General features: G+C 47.6%; 2 protein-coding genes across 8 annotated transcripts in view; one reads left to right on the top strand and one right to left on the bottom strand.

The window, feature by feature from the left end:
- The window catches only part of RGL1 (ral guanine nucleotide dissociation stimulator like 1), a 55,547-nt gene extending 49,520 nt beyond the window's left edge, over nt 1–6,027 (top strand). For 3 of the 4 annotated variants that reach the window (XM_015635688.3, XM_033516259.1, XM_015635689.2), the window contains 6 exons: nt 181–302; nt 624–713; nt 1,943–2,126; nt 2,783–3,148; nt 4,226–4,340; nt 4,835–6,027. In XM_015635688.3, coding sequence (XP_015491174.1) covers nt 181–302; nt 624–713; nt 1,943–2,126; nt 2,783–3,148; nt 4,226–4,340; nt 4,835–4,932 — 975 coding nt within the window. In that variant the 3' untranslated portion in view covers nt 4,933–6,027. The remainder of the gene's footprint in view (nt 1–180; nt 303–623; nt 714–1,942; nt 2,127–2,782; nt 3,149–4,225; nt 4,341–4,834) is intronic. The other variant, XM_033516258.1, reaches the window with a different exon arrangement.
- COLGALT2 (collagen beta(1-O)galactosyltransferase 2) overlaps nt 1–16,377 on the bottom strand; it is a 53,430-nt gene that overhangs the window by 931 nt on the left and 36,122 nt on the right. The window contains exons 6-12 of one of the 4 annotated variants that reach the window (XR_002002013.2): nt 15,918–16,037; nt 15,381–15,457; nt 13,869–13,975; nt 12,564–12,696; nt 11,603–11,730; nt 10,913–11,119; nt 8,443–8,541 (exon numbers count right to left, since the gene is read on the bottom strand). Coding sequence is in view for 2 of the 4 variants with exons in the window: in XM_015635692.3 (XP_015491178.1) it covers nt 10,254–10,530; nt 10,913–11,119; nt 11,603–11,730; nt 12,564–12,696; nt 13,869–13,975; nt 15,381–15,457; nt 15,918–16,037 (1,049 nt within the window). In the remaining 2 variants the exon portion in view is untranslated. Of the gene's footprint in view, nt 1–8,233; nt 8,542–8,934; nt 10,531–10,912; nt 11,120–11,602; nt 11,731–12,563; nt 12,697–13,868; nt 13,976–15,380; nt 15,458–15,917; nt 16,038–16,377 lie in introns of those variants that run through there. The other 3 variants (XM_019007594.2, XM_015635692.3, XR_001522996.3) reach the window with 3 other exon arrangements.

The following is a 16,377-nucleotide window of genomic DNA, read 5'->3' as shown; positions in this document are numbered from 1 at the left end:
GATCCTAGGGAAAAATCCTGACCTTTATTGTTAGAAAGAATTGGTTCTTGAAATACTCAACTGAAACTGAACTTCACATCAAGCTAAGTTTGTCCTGGATTGCTTGTATGTTTTCAGAGTATGAATTAATATAATCTTGTTTTCCAATTTGACTTTCTGTTTGATTATTTATTTTCTTAGGAATTTGAAGTCATTGCCCAAATCAAGCTCCTGCAATCCTCATGCAACAGTTATTGCCTGATACCAGACCAAAAATTCATTCACTGGTTCAGGAGGCAGAGACACTTAACAGAGGAGGAGAGGTAGGTCCTCAGTGCAGCTGACAAACCTCTGTTCTCACCCCCCCACACACACACACCTGGGCAGGTCATGGCAGGAAAATACAAATACTGGAGAGCACTAGTTTTAAAACCCATTATAAGGTGAAATATCCTCTTGGCCCTGGTAAAATGCAGGCAGAGCAGTGTTTCTCTTTGTGGTGCTGCAACCTTCTGTGAGGCAGGAAAAACTGAAAGATTCTTGGATTTCTTGAACATTGCTGCTGTGAGATGTACAACTACATGACACTGTACAACTAAATAACATTATCTGCAAATATTCACCTGCTGGCCTCTGCCCTGCAGTTACAAACTCTCACGTGAGGCTGAAGCAGCTGCTGATACCAACATCCTGTCTCCAAAATCCCAGAAAAGCATGGTGAAGAGGATCAGCACGTGAGTATGATGGGGCAGAGAGGTTTTGGGTGGGAGTATGGACCTGGACAACTTAAACAAGCAGTGCCCATTTAATCAGCTGCAGAACCTGGCTGGGGATCCACAACGCTGCACTGCGTTAAGGAGAAATTCAGCCTTGTGGCTGAAGCTGCCCCTTCGTGTTGCTAGAAGCAGTCATGAGGATTATTAAAGATAGAAGAGACTAGAATAAAGAATCCTTCCTGTGGTGTCAAAAAAAGGAACCATTTTAGTGCTGATCATAATTCAGTACCTATTGTGTAATAACTTTGCTGATTGCAGCAGGAAAACAGAATAAATGAGGATAAAGTCTGGTCTATTATTAGTCAAAATTGCTATACACATGTAAAAATTCATTGCAGGATTTTAACATGAAAATTAAGGTTAGCAAAAAGGCATTTGATAGCGGAAACAATCTGCCTTCCAGCTGGAGAAGGGAAAAAAAAATAAATCTTGGGGTATGGTCCAATTTGGTGTAATACCACAAAGATTCAAACGAGAGGTGGGTAGAGGATAGGGCCATGGAGCTGGGCATGGGAAACAAGAGGGTAGCAGGAATGCAGGGAAAGCTGCATGGAATAAAGCAAAGCTCAAAGACTGAAGTAAAAATATCTTCATTCTGAATGTGTTTTGCAACTGAATACTGTAGAAAAGCAGTGAGTGACAACCTGTCTAAGCTGTATAAAATCATTAACTACATGCTGATGCTCCCTGCTCCTCCTCTTGGTGGGTCAGACCAGCTTGTTTCCTTTGACACTTCTTTCAAGTCACTTGACCTGCATTTAGAAATGAGTCTCAGAGAGGGAGTGCCTTTAATTTATACTTTAGAATCTCCCTATTGTGTGCATCTCCAGCCTTCTAGAGAGAACCATGTGGTACCATGATTGAGGGCAGGAATTGGCAGTGGGGTGAATTTGCCCTTTAAAGCCCTTTTTTCTATTAAATGAGCCTGAAAATATGAAGAGACTGAAGGGTAGTGTTGTTCTAGTGAGGCATGAGCTGGTTGTGGCCTTGTAGCTGTGGGCACTCTGGGTCAGGAAGGTGTGTTAGCCTGTAACAAAGCCTCTGTATAAACACCACAGAGGAAGTGAAAACAACAGGCCACTCCAGAGAGAAAAAAAACTCCAGAATTGTAAGAGTTCTGAACCAAGGGACAACTTTGTTCAGCCCAGCTCTCACTTACTGGCTTTTATGCTTTCTTTCTATATTAGACTTTTTCTGGGCACCGATGTGTTCACTCCACCCAAAGAACAACCCCCAAAGAGCTCTCCTGTAGGAGGGAGCTCTGGGGAAAGCACGGATTCAGCCAGCGTTTCATCGTGTGAGTTTAATCACTCTGAAACTGAGGATGTGTTTGTGACTCCCGTCTCTAGTCCTGAGGACCCTCTGAAAAAGGTACAGCTGAGGCCACTGCACACTGCAGGCAGGTCCAAGACACTTATCCAAGGCTCTTGGTCTTGACTAGAGCATTGGTTTTAGTGAAATTGAGAGAGGAATGTGTAAAAATGGAAGTAATGAGTCGGGGCTCTCGCACAATGTTCTGTGTTGTCCCTTACAAAGTGTTCCTGTTAGGAAGCTTTTGAGCAAGGCAGAGGGAGACAAAGGCAAAGGCTGAGCCTGGGAAGGAAGGGAGCAGTTTCAAGGAGAATGGCAGAGAGGAAGGGGTGTGTGTATTTCCACTTGTGTAAAGGCTCTCACCTGGACGAGGAGTGCTTGTGACACCCCCTTGCTCATTCCCAGCCGGTCCCAGTTCCTGGCTGGCTGCCTACAGCCTCACGCTGTTCCTTGGATCTGCTGCCACCTCCTGGGCTGCTCTTACTACAAGGCCAGACCAACCCCCAGCAGGACAGAAATTGTCATTAAAATGCTGTAATTAATCAAGTGAAGCTCAGTTTTCTTGGAGGCAAAGAATCTCCCTGCCAGCAGGCTGGGCAGAGTGTGGGTGAGGTTTTGTCTGTGCCTTCTGCTTTCTCTTGGTCCTCTGGCACAATGACAAACCCAGACACACCAAATGTCCCCTTCGTGACAGCACTTTCCTTTCTGTTGTGCAGATCTCCGGCTACCCCTTACCCTGCTGTTCTCCTGACTCATCCATGAGCACACCTTCCTCAGGGGTGTCATCTTTACCCTCATTGCTGCAGGCCTCCAATGACGACAAGAGCTCTGTGGGCTCTGACAAGGGCTATGACTCTGACAAGGGCTCCATCAGCTCTGACAAGGGCTCCAGCTCCAGCAAAGTCTCCATCTTTGACCCCGGCTCGGGCTTGGACAGTGGCTCCATTCCCACCAGGGACTCGGGCTCAGTGGCAAGTAGTGCCACCAAAGTGCTGCCTGTGTACAACCGGCAGAGTGAGGGCTCATGCATCATCCGGGTCAGCATGGATGGGCTCCATGCTAGCGTCTACAAGAGCATCCTGGTGAGTAGCATGGCTCTGGGCTTGGCAGATGTGTCCATGGGGGGATGACTGAACCTATCACTTTGTTTGGAGAACACCCCTTCACTGAGCTGGTTCATCAAACCTGGCTGGAAACAGAAAATGGCACATGGTGCCATGCAGAATGTGTGGAGCCTGGTAGGAATGAGATATTTGGCAACAGCTGTAGGGAAGTTTCTAGTCTGGAAACGAAGTTTGTGTTCTATCAGAAAGCTCCAGATGAAGTACTGTGAGCACACAGGTTTTGACATAAGATAGTACGTTTTCTCTGGAGCAGCTTTCCCCAGGAGCTGGTTTCCGGAAATGGGGAGCTGCAGGGGAGGGAGTTGACAAGGCCTTTAATTCTTCAGCTTCTCCCTGTGAAGGGAGAATCACCCTCCTCTCACCAGACCAGCAACCCCAGAATTCAGGCATTTCTCTCTCTGCTTATTCCACAGATATATCCCAGCAGTGCCACTGGTACTGGACCATGAGTGATGTGGCTTAGCTCAGCTGGGGACTCTCAGCGCCTGCTGGGGGAAAACAATTGTGGGGTAGTTCTCAGCACCTCCAGTGTCTGATTTTAATGGTCTCACTTCCCCAAATCCAGCAAGTTGTTCCCTAAGGGCCTAATGGATTTGGCTCCTGGTGAGACTGCAGGAGGCTCTGGAGGAGCCCTGTATCTGCTCCAGATGCATTTCCACAGCACACAACAAACAAGGCCAGAGAGCTCTGCAGGATGTCTAAGGATGCACTTAGCACAGGAGCCTGTAAACAGCAGCTGGGGCAGCTTTTCATGGGGACTTTTATGGCTGGTGAGAATGAGGTCTCAAAGGGAGGACAAACTGGGATTTACTGCTGCCTTTAGTAGTACTGTATCTTTCAGCTTGAACTAAAAAGCCACCACCTCCAAATGTCATAAATAATAAGTTTAGTATCTGTCAGCACCTGCCCCTTTGTTACTGACCTGCTTTTTCGGTTTTCTGACATCTCTCCCAAGAACAAGCAGTCAGGTTTTTGCTAACTACTAAATCACGAGAGTGAATGAGAAAAATCTTTCATGGCACCTTATTTTTCCAGATAACCAACCAAGACAGAATCCCCGATGTCACCCAGCGAGCCTTACTAAAGCACAACCTCGAGCCTGATGCAGTTGAAGATTACGAGCTTGTGCAGGTCATCTCTGAGGACAAAGGTAGGGAAGCAGAACTCTGCTGCTGCCTGGAAAGTTCTGTTGGATTTCAAAGGAAAGACTAAAATGGGAAGCATTAGAAATGCTGTGGACAGGTCACATTCAGTAACAATCCTCTGGCTGCTCAGGGTGGTTTCTGTCAGCACAGGCAAAGCCAGCTCCTGGGGTACCAGGCTGACTTTGTGTGTGCCTTGCAGCCATAGAATGATCACAGGATCATGGGTGGGGGTGATGTTCTGCCTCCCCTGGGACCAGGCCTTTGGATCCCACCCATCAACCTTCTCCAGCAGTCTGCTAGGGCCTCTGCCAGGCTGAGCCTGGCCTAAGCCTGCCCCCCCCACCCCCCCACCCTGCTCCCTTTCCTGCAGGAAGCTGCTCCCAATGCTGCTCTGGCAGAACAGGGAGACAGCCCTGCCCACACCATCCTGCTCCCTCTGCTCCCTCAGCTTTCCTGCCACTGTGCAGCCCACTAATGCTGCTCTGGCTCTGTTCTGCAGAGCTGGTGTTCCCCCGTGATGCCAACGTGTTCTATGGCATGAACAGCCACGTGAACTTCGACTTCATCCTGCGGAAGAAGGCAGAGCTGGTTGGCTGAGGCTGCCCCCGCGCTGCCCTCCCGGGTTACAGGGAATCTGTCAGAATTCCCTGTTGAAAATGTGCAACTGGAGCAATGGGCAGCCCTGGTGCAAAGGCTACAGCCTGCTCCATTTGTTTCAAAGACACTCCATGAGTGAACTCTGTTAGTGAGAAAAGAGTCTCCTTCATGCCAGTATTATATAGAAGATCATCTGAACTTAGAAATGAACTGCACTTGCCTTTGCATGACCATCATGAATGGGACAGACACTACTTTGTGTTGGATGGAGGTCTTAATGTCATGACAGGATGGTTTCCCTTGGACTCGGTTAAGCCATGGACCAGAAATCAATGCCTTTTGTGTGCATCCCGTGTGATGGATAGACATCCTCCCAGTGTGCAGTTCCTCTGTTGAAACTGAACTTTTAAAAGCCATAAGTAAGACATTGGATTGTAAGCAGCCCTGATCTGAGATACGTGAAATACATACAGTATTTCTGGTTCTGGTGGTAGCACTGTGCATCCCACTGTGCAGATCTAGGAGATATTATCCACGCAGATAGCTTAGCATTATTAAGGATCATTAGTTAAAATAGATTGTTATCCACGCCTGGGCCTTTTTCCCCCAGTTCTGTGGCACTAATTTGCAAAACAAAAGTTTTACACTACATTTAGATTTATCGCTTCTGTTTACAGGCAGGTAAAACAGACTGTACAGGAGGTCTACTGTACATCCAGGAGTCCTGTGGTAGGTCCCACAAGCCTGGTGTAGGTCACACTCTGAACAATTTATGAATTCCAGTTGTTTGTTTAGAGGGTGACAGAGGGGGGGTTGTTACTGAGCCTTAATCTTTGCCCAGAGTTAGGGCAAAAGTAGAAGTTCAGTTTTCTCTGCTTTTGGTGCCTGTACAATGCAGTTGCTTATGTACATAGAATTGCTCCTACTGTATATAGTACTGCTCACTGAGAGGGTGTATGGCAGTATTAAGCTGAAACATGAATGTTCTGGATTTTAAAATTACACTTTCCAAATGTTTATATATGTTATGTTTTTAACTGCTTACCTGTAATCTTTATATGATAAGTATATAAATTGTTTTTCATTAATATTTGACTGGAATTAGTCAATTTCCATTTATTAGTGCATGTCACGTGTAAAAACACCTCATACTACTTCCCTTTCTATCACTTTCTTCAACTTCTCCACTTCTACTGTTTAACTTCTCAACAGCAAAGCCAAAACCCACCCAGTGCATCAGCCACACACACAGCCTGTGAAAGATAGGGATATTGTGTGCTATTTCTTGAGGTTTCAGCTTAAAGATTTCTGTAACTGGGTAACAGAGATTGCACACCAATTTTATGTCTTCTGCATAAAATCATACTCTCTCAAGTTACTGAATGACTTCTGAGGCTAGATACTACAAAAGAAGGGTATCCATTTATCCCCATTGTCTCAATCATGGTGTTTTTCCTCTTGCTATCCCAATCATTGCCTTGTTGTGTTTTTCCCTCCCTGCATATAATGCCAACATTCAGATGAACAATTTACACACAACAGCCCCTTCTGCCGTTTCACAAATCATTTTAACATGAGGGGAGGCTCCTAAAGCTGCCTAGAAGTGTCACACTCAGTCCCTGAACTATAGCTGCTCTGGCCACTTAAAGGCACTTCCCATGTTACACTGAGGAAGACAAAACAAAGACTACCTAAATCTGATTTTTAAACTACCTCAGGCCACAAAACCCAACACCAGAACCTCACTCCATTTCCTTCAGGATCAATACAACCTATTGGTGAACTTGGAATTTCACATGCCATATTGAGAGCCATTACAGCACTTTTCCATCCTTAACCCAAAGCAAAGATCAAGCTGGTGGGTTCCAAGCAGTCTTACTACAATTAATCATTTTTAGGGCCTGCCACCACAGCCTGCTTATGAAGAAGCTGCCAGAATGCTGGTTCAAAGCTGGTGTTCATGCTCAGTTTTGAAACCCATTAGATGAATCAAAAAAAATTCCAAGTTGTATCAGGGATCCAAGTTGCATCTAAGGCACTGCTGTATTTGGCCCATGGTTGTACATGTCAACAGAATAATGAAGAACACTTTGATGGTGGGAACCTGACCCTTGAAAGAGAAACAATGTATTGGTCAGTTGATAGGAACTTAACCTGTAAAAGAGGAACAATGCACAATGGAGCTGTTGTTAGCATGGAGGTGGTATCAGGACCCATTATGGCCTCATCTCACACGCTGGCCATGTGTGAGATGACGTCGTAACTGGAAAAATTCCACTCCAGAGGAGGAGATAGAAAGCTTGGTTCTGGGGTGGAGGAGGTGAGGAGAACAAGGTGCACACCACTTTGATCCAGGGGATGCCCTCTGAAGATGCACACAGCCTGTTTGCCCCTCCTGCCTGAGCACCATGCTCCATCTCCTTCATGCTCAGCAGCTTTTCACTAATTCAGGAATTGGTATGTGTTATTTCCTACCACAACTAATAAAATAAATTTGCAATCGCAAGTAGCATCCCAAGTTTTTTTGTGTACAGGCATCCCCCTCAACCCGTAACAAAAATAAGTACGTGGAAGTGGAAAAACACCAGAAAAATCCAGAGGTGTTTTAAGTGGCTCCTACTTTTCCAAAAAAACATTTAATTCTCAGAGAGCAAAGCTTGAGCAGCACCAGCCAAGGAACTGAAAATACATGCAGGGTACAGCACTTGTCACATGGGTAGAACCACTGGCAGCACCCAGGTCTTGCCTATATCAATAAATGGAGAACTGTGGGATGTATAAACACACACATAAACACACACACACAGAGATGGTAAAGGACCAATCAGCAAGATTGAGTCCTTGTCTGCTCTGAAATGGACACAGGCATTTAATTCTTGTATCTTTCATTTGTTGCCCTCCCCTGAAACCATCAAGTCCCCAGTGCCACTCACTTCTCAAGTCAGCTAAAAGGAAAAACATTCACAAAACCCCCAAACTAAAAACCCCAGCCCTGTTGTAAAAGTTGTTTTTCATAAACTACTACTCTGCTTAAGGAAATCAGAGTTAAAGCAATCTTGGGTTCCCTGAGCTCCCTAACCAGCTCCACTTTTCAGCAGTTCTGTCCCAGGCTGACACATCCCCACATGCATGTGTCCCTGCCCTACCTTGGCTGCAGGGGCTGGCTGTGAGGCCAAGGACCCCAGATGCTCCAGTTCAAGGCTGTGCAAGTGATGCACAGACCTTTTCCATCTTTCATTATTTGAATGAAGTTAAAAAAACAAAACAGGGATAAATACAGGTATAAAACAATTCAGATACCTTGCATTTTTTAAAATCTATGCTTTATTTGCTGGTGAGGAGCACCCCATGCTGATGGAGGAAAATTATGTCAGCACACAGCAAGGGGGAAGGAATGAAGGAAGGAGAGGCTGCTCATAGGCGCTGAGGTGGGTCATGGAAAAAAAAGCATGAGGGTGGAAGAGACATGGCTGTCATATCCACAGTGACTTGACAGTGCTGGATGCTCACCTGGTCACAGAGCCCAGCTCCTGCAGGAGCTTCTCACCAACACCTCTGGGACTTCCAGTGTCCTTCACGCAGGCCATGTGGGCTCATGAAGTGAGAGACCTGCGGAAGAAGCCAGAGGGATTGTGAGGAAGGAATCACCCAGGCTGTGTTTGGGCCCATGGTGCCATCTCTAGATTCACCAGGTCATGTGGGCATCTGCTCCCACATGGACACCAGCAGAAATTTGGCTTCCAGGTGGGAACTGCAGAATGGGCACTTTTATACAGCCAGTGACTCCATGGGGGAGGGACACAGCCAAGAATCCCTTGAGCTGGACTTCTGCTAACCTCCAGTTAACATTCAGGGTCAGGCTGGAGGGGGCTTGAAGCAACCTTCTCTAGTGAAAGGTGTCCCTGCCCATGTCAGAGGGTTGGACTGGGACCTTTAGAGGTGACTTCCACAACCCAAACCACTCCAGGACACTCCCATGCAATGAAAAACACAAACAGCTGCTCATCTTGCACCAGGTTCTATGTATTATCAGACCGGCTGACAGGTAATAGCATGTCTTCTGCAGCAGAAAGCACAACATTGATCAGTAATTATTCAAAACAAACAAAAATTAAAACCAAAACCCCAGCCACACATACTCAATGCACAAATCTGGCAACAGGTGAGTCCCCAGATGGCAATTCCAGGAGGGAATCCTCCCACTGTCCAGAAGTTCAGGGTCTGTGCCAGTATAGTCTGTTGTCACCTGGCCTCTGAGAAAAGTTTTTTTTAAAAAAATAAACACCATATCCTGCTGGCATGTGAGCCAACAGCAAAAACATCAGAACTCATCCAAAACACAGAAAAGTTTGCTCCTCACATGAAAAATTATCCAGGCAAGTCGCCTTTCCGTCCTGTAACACACAATTCTATTGGGCTGTTGAGAGACTAACATTGCTGTAGGTTCTTTTGGTTTTATAAGGAGAGTTTGTAACCCAACTTTTTACATTTTAAGTTCTCAAAACTCCTACACTTGCTTTTACGACCTAAATAAACAGGCCTACCAATAGGTCATGGGGGTTTTGTTTTCCTGAAGGACTAAGTTGAGGCAGGGGTGAAGCAGGATGCGACATGGACCAACCCTGCCTGTGTTCCCTTCAGGCAGTGCAGAGACAAATAAATCCAGCCACCACCACTTGCATGGCTTCCATGACTTCAGACATTCCAAGACATCCATTCTGGATCCAGAGGCCTCTTTAGATGGATGCAGCAAGATTAAAAATGAGCTGATGGGAAGCCAGCACTGGTTTTGTACAGGAGTGTGATGGGGAGAAGACACAACAGGAGCACTGCTCTCTGCATTGAACATTTTGGGGAAACATCCTGTTTCTGATAGGGATCCCTTTAAAATACAAACCCGAATCTCCCAGATGCTCAGCAAACAGGGTAGTAAAAGCCTACAGATCTACAAGAAGGAACAGTGAGGGAGCAGCCCAGGTACAGCCATCCCAAAAGGCACTGACATTTGTACACCTCTATATATTAATCTTTATAAATACAGTGTTCTTCTACACAAGGAATTGTGGAACATAATTCTACGCTGGTTTCTTCTAACAAAAGCTTGCCAGGGCTTTTGTTTGGATCTGGAACGCTTGTTCTTCCTCCTTGGTGTCCCACCCTGTCCTTGGAGGCCTGGGCAGGTGTCTGGTCCAATCCCATGCACGGCCCTTGGGAGTGGTGGGAAGGAGACCACATGAAGAGCTGCTCTACAACTTTCAAGGGTGAAAAGCTAAAGTGTGAGGCAGGTTCAGCTGTCAACAGAGTCCCAGGGAGGTGGGCAGTCATAGCTCATCCCTGGATGACGGCGTGTCAAGGGACGACTGGGAGGGCAGGGCGTCTTTGTTCTGGGCGTCACTGTGGATCTTGCCCTGTTGCCGGGACTTCCAGGAGTGTGTTCTGTCCCAGTCTGTTGACACGGTCTCATTGTCCCAGATGGTGGAGGTCTCTGTGTCACTGAGGTAGCCCGGCTGCCCGGTGTAGTGTGTGGGGTAAACAAGAAGGGGTTCTGCTGAAAAGGCCTTCAAGTCTCTGGACTCGTAGTACTCCATGTACTTTGTGCTATGGAGGAGAGAAACACCATCAGCAACAGAGAAATCTTCACTGGTGTCAAGCTTGTCCCTGGGAGACATGGCCAATCCAGGAAGCAGAGTGATCTGGGAGTGGGGGTAGGTGCTGGGGTACAGTCAGTACCACGTCCTTACAATCACACACACACCTGTGCAATCAAAGCCTGTTCCCAGAGACAGACAAGTGCCTCAGACAACCAGCCCATAAGCCCTGCTCCAGGCAGGCTCAATTCCCCTCTGTCACCTCCTCCGACCTGTGCCAGGAGGACCAAGCACCACAAGGAGTCCCCACCAACCAGGCTACCAACAAGATCTGGTTTAAGATCAGACAGCAAGACCCAGCCTGTGTCCCCCCAAGTCACAGAGGGACTCACACAGGGTGCTTGTTGTACATGATGGGCAGGAATTCATCCACGGGCAGCATCTTGCTGAAGGGCTCAGCCCCGATGAGCTTCTGAGCCCCATGGAAGGAGATGGCATAGCCCAGGGTCCAGTAGGAGTAATCAGCTTCCACAAGGTTTCGGACATTGGGAATGGCTCTTTCAGGCTCCTGCACCTGCATCCTTTTCCGGCCAATGTAGCTTCAGGGGTGAAAAGGTAAAGGAGATAGGAACCAAAGTGAATCCATAGCAATTAGGACAAGACTATTTGTGTCAGCCAGGCCAGGGCAAAGGGTCAGTCCCAGAAGCAATCCCTGACTCAACTCACAGGTTTCTTATCCTACACTACTACCAGACATCCAAGTCTTAACCCAGTGGCTGGGACAGCTGTGAAAGGCTTCCTAAGGGAGTTAAGATGACACAGTCTGAGGCTCAGGACTGAGCTGTGCTGGTTCCTCTGTCAGAATCTCCAACACAGTAAAACATTGTCCACCATGCACAGGGTTGGGTCCCATGGGGACAACAGCCACCCCAGAGGGCAGATCTGTCATGATGGGAACAGCCACCCAGATGACTGTGCCACTATCGCCTGCACTGCAGCATCAACCTGCACCTCTGCCATGACTCAGCAGTGCTGGCAACCTCCCCATGTGCCCACAACCTCCCAGAGGAGCAGAAACTTACATCAGCTCCCAGTCTAACTGAGCTTGCTTGATGTCATCCATCAGCTTCATGAGCTTCCTCTTGAACTGGTGCTCAAAGCGCACATCGTCCTCAATAACAAGTGTCTTCTCCAGGCCCCTGCTCACCACCTGAAACACAAGTACTCCAACATGAGCACAGTGGCCCCCATAGGTGCCCTGCTGTCATTGGGACCACCCTGACCTGGCGCTGCCTCCCACACCATGCAGGCAGGGAGGCTGGAGAACCAGTCTGGGACATACACATGTTATGCCAAGCCACTGTAACTTGCTCCTGCTCAGATGTAGAATAAGGGGAAAAAAAAACAGGAGTGTTTCTTTAACCCCATTTGCTTTTCAAAACCTTCTTGCCTTTCTTCTAAGCAAGCTTGCCCCAAGCAGGATATTGGATGGACTGCAAAAACAGTCATGAAAATGTCCTGATAAAAATCACTGTGAGCTGAGGGTAAATGAATCAGAATCCCCAAACTGTTTGGGTTGGAAGGGACATTAAAGCCCATCCAGTCCCACCCCCTGCCATGGGCAGGGACACCTTCCACTATCCCAGGTTGCTCCAAGCACCATCCAGCCTGGCCTTGGAAACTTCCAGGGATGGGGCAGCCACAGCTTCCCTGGGCAACCTGTGCCAGGGCCTCAGCACCCTCATGACCCGAATGGCAGTGGGAAGCCATTCTCCCTTGTCCTGTACCTCCATCCCCTGTCCCCAAGTACCTCTCCACCTCTCTTGAATTCCCTCTAGGTACTGGAATGGGAAAGGGGAGATGTGAAAGGTGAACACTACATCCAAAAAAAAACCCTGCAATCCAAGGTAATCAGTTCTGTCCTACACTTCCAGAAACCTGGGCACCAATGCTCTGCACCAGGAACTATGTCACAGCGAACTGGCTGTGAACTAGGACACAGCACCTTCCTGCAGGAACCCCAAGGCATCCCAAAATCCTCACCTCCTTCCAGATGTAGTAATGGCTCAGGAAGCAGCCAATCTCTCCTCTGGTTAGGGGCCTGGAGGAATATGGGTCCTGGTATCCTGGCAGCATTTCAATGCTGAGAGCTTTGAGCTGACTCGTGTTCAGTGTTCTGGGAAACAGAGAGTATTTATCACCATTGCAGAAAAATAAGTCAATTCAAGCCAGACACAGGCACAGCATGGGGAATGCTACTGATGTTCAGGGAAAAGCCAGACCTTGAGAAGTTCCTACATTTGCTTTGCTCAAAAACACAGGGGAAAATTAAATTCTTGATTAACATCTCTAAATCAAACTGATAAATTGTATCCTTAACTCTGCTGAAGACTTCTCATAGGACCTTCGATTATCTTTAATTCTGCCAAAAACTTCCTGTGGGACCATCCACTTGCCAGGTGCTTGGCTTTGATTAATTTTCTGAGGCCTTGACAGGATCCCAAGTCTCTAAGACCATTAAATGGTACATGGGCTCCTGACTCCTTGAGGTCTTTTTGCAACTCACAGACTCAAAATTTCTGCCTTGATTTCTCCTTATAAAAAGGTCTGCATACCATAGAATCATAGAATCATTAAGACTGGAAAAGTGCTCTAATATCCTCAAATCCAAGCATTAACCCAGCAATCCTCCCAGGGATGGGGCCTCCACCACTGCCCTGGGCAGCCTGTGCCAATGCCTGACCACCCTTTGCATGAAGAAATTTTTCCCAGTCCAGAAAAGTTTCCCAGTCCAGCCTGACACAGCTTGAGGCTTTTTCCTCTCCTCCTCTTCCTTGTTTGCTGGGAGCAGAGCCCGACCCCTCCCCGGATGCACCCTCCTGTCAGGGAGTTGTGCAGAGCCCAGAAGGTCCCCCCTGCCCCTCTTCTCCAGGCTTAGCTCCCCCAGCTGCTCCTCAACAGACATGCTCCAGGCCTTAGAGCAAGCTTGGAAAAGGCTGCGTCAAGGTTAATGCTGTAGCACCACACCTCTGTAGCATTAGGATAGACAATATTCCCAGGAGTTAACTGCTCCATGCACAGAAATCTGTGATTTTAACCTGATTTTGACCCTAGCCTGAACCTCAGTGTCCTGGTTCTCTCACAGAGATTGACTAATTGCAAAGGAGGAAAGAAACAGAGCAGAATTGCCCCAAACAGATGATCAGGGAGATCCAACTGGTGTTCAGCTCCTCCACAGCCAACTCTGCTCTTCCCTGCTTGAAGTAGGTCAGGGCATCCAAGGAGATGCTGTGAAGCAATAAAGTACATCCCACTCTGGAAGCATCCTCAAGCCCAACCAAAACTCACTTTCCATCCACAGCCTCCACTACCTTCACTGCAATCTCCTGCTCATAGAGCGTCCGCAGCATCCGATCCCGCCGGTCCTTGCGACGCTTCAGGTTGATCATGAAAATCTGTGTAGAAGAGAAAGACATCAAGACATCAGACTCCCAGCTGGGAGGGAGGGAGAAGGGAAGTCTTGATCCACCCCGCTCCAGTAGCCCCACTGGAAAAGCAGGTCTTGTGAAAATACCACATGTATGTTTGCTCCAAGTTGCCTAGAATTTGTCAAAAAGCTGAAGTTGGTTTTGAGTTGAAAGTGTAGAGGCTTTTTCTCTAACAACTACTTTTTATGGATGTTCATGGAGGAAACTTGCTCTTTGAGGATGAAGAAAAGTGAGTTAGAACGAAGTCTATAATTTCCAAAGATACAGGATACTTAGGTTTTTATCAGAGTAACATGACCATCTGGAGCATCAGTCTTAGAGGAACACTGACCTACAACACTGCCACTGCCTGGGTTTAGGATTATCAGTGGAGCACCATCCAAGTACAAGGCCATAGTAAAGAAATTTTTGTGATTACTTCAGACACTGAAAATCCACTGTGATTCCTGCCATAGCAGAGAGCCAAGGCTAAGAACAGAGATGTCTGGGCAGGGCTCTATCCAAAGCCTCAAGAAGACTGGTGGAGGGCTGAGGACTGAAGCCCTCTTTGCAGGTAACACTCAGGGGCTCAGGGATTTCTTTCAGTCCTAAGCAGGCTGGTACAAGCACAGCCTTGTAGCCCATGGAGCAAATCCTCATCTCAGTAAGAAGCAGAACGAATTTCAGCTCAGTACAAATGAAAGAATAATAAACTGGGTAAATAGAGCACAGCCACAAAGGAAAACATGGAAAAAACTGGGACCAGCTGTGCCTTAAACACAGATGCTTAAAGACACACAGCTGGATCGAGTTCAGCTTCAGGAGCCCTACAAACAGATGGAGCAGAGCACACCAAGATGAAAAAGGCTCCCCTGATCCCCACAACTCCCTTGGTCTCAGAGCCACCCTAGCAGATGCACACACAGGGGCTGCTGGCTCTGGGAATAACACAGACACCAGGCAATCAAAGCCTGGCACATCCCTCTCCAGCCTTCTCCCCAGGCATGGTTGGCATCCCTGGGGGTACTCAAGGTGGGCCAGAACAGCTGTAAGCCTGGATCCCCTACCTGCTCTCAGCTCTCCAGTGTCTCTCTTAAGTGAGAGAAATCCTTCCCTCCTGCCACTGGAAAGTTGGAGAGCAAAGACCCAATTTCTGTCACAGATGGAAGGGAGGCCAAGCTGCTCTGCAGAGTCAGATGCAGAGCAAACAGCACAAGATCGGGGTAGTTAACCTGCTTTTCAGCCTCATTTTCCTTCTCTGCCTCTCCTCTTCCTCATTGCCTTCTCTTTCTGGCTGAATTAAAACAGAATCATGGCATGGTTTAAGTTGGAAGAGATGTTAAGGATCAGGTGATGAGTGAGAAGACAATAAACAGGAGAACAGGTTCCTTACTTCATCAAACCCCATCTTGTCAGGGTGCTTCGGAGGGACAGAGATGTACTGAGAGGGCTCCACGGGAGGGCGATCAACTGAAAGAGAGGAGAGACCCCAAACGTCACCCTCATTCACTGCAGTGGACGTAATGTGTCAGAAAGTGTCTCCTTCACAGGCTCCCCTGGAGCCGGGATGAGGAGCCACTGCAGGATGGGAACGGCAAGAAGCATCACATGGCAAAGCCAAAGCCAGCAGCCACGTGCCAGACAGACATCAGGAAGAAAACACGGACATGCAGCACCCTTTCCACATGAAAGATGCATTTGATCTGGGGAAGTTGAGGGATTTTGTGGATGGGGTTGACCTGACCATGAAGCAATTACATCCCTAAGCAGAAAAGTGGTGGAAAATTTTGGAACACTGTGTATCAAAACAATATTAGCGCAGACAGGTCAGGATGCAGACTTCCAAGAGAATGAGAGCTGAGATGCTGGCAGGAGAGCTCTATAGGCATTAACTTAGAGGGTCCATCATGGCAAGGGCATAGCAACTCACTCATGGCCTCAATCAGGGTGTGCACAAAATTCTCAGCTTCCTCCTGCAGCGATTGCTGAGGCTTCAGGGGCATGGGAAGGAACCCATAGTGGTCACGGTTGCAGATGAACATCTGTACTCCTGGGGATCACAGAAAAGCAGAAATTCTAATCAGGCCTGCTACCAGGGCATTTCACTGCTCTGTGGCTACATAGCCACAAACACACTTTTGCCAGGACCTCAGTCCCAAAAAGTTCTGCTTCATAAACAATCAATTCAAAATCATTCCAGTTCCACTTTCTGTTTTGCCTGGCTGGCAGCGAGTGGCCTCTCTCATAAAACTAATCCTTACTGTCTGCCCAGCTAACCCTTCAAGGGCCTGGGATGACAGGTCAAGGAAGAGTGGCTTCCCACTGAAATAGAATGGGTTTAGATTGGATATTGGGAAGAAATTGTTCCCTGTGAGGGTTGTGAGGTCCTG

Source organism: Parus major, chromosome 8 (genome assembly GCF_001522545.3).
Source record: "Parus major isolate Abel chromosome 8, Parus_major1.1, whole genome shotgun sequence".
Classification (NCBI taxonomy): domain Eukaryota; kingdom Metazoa; phylum Chordata; class Aves; order Passeriformes; family Paridae; genus Parus; species Parus major.
This window is presented reverse-complemented; position numbering and strand designations above follow the sequence as displayed.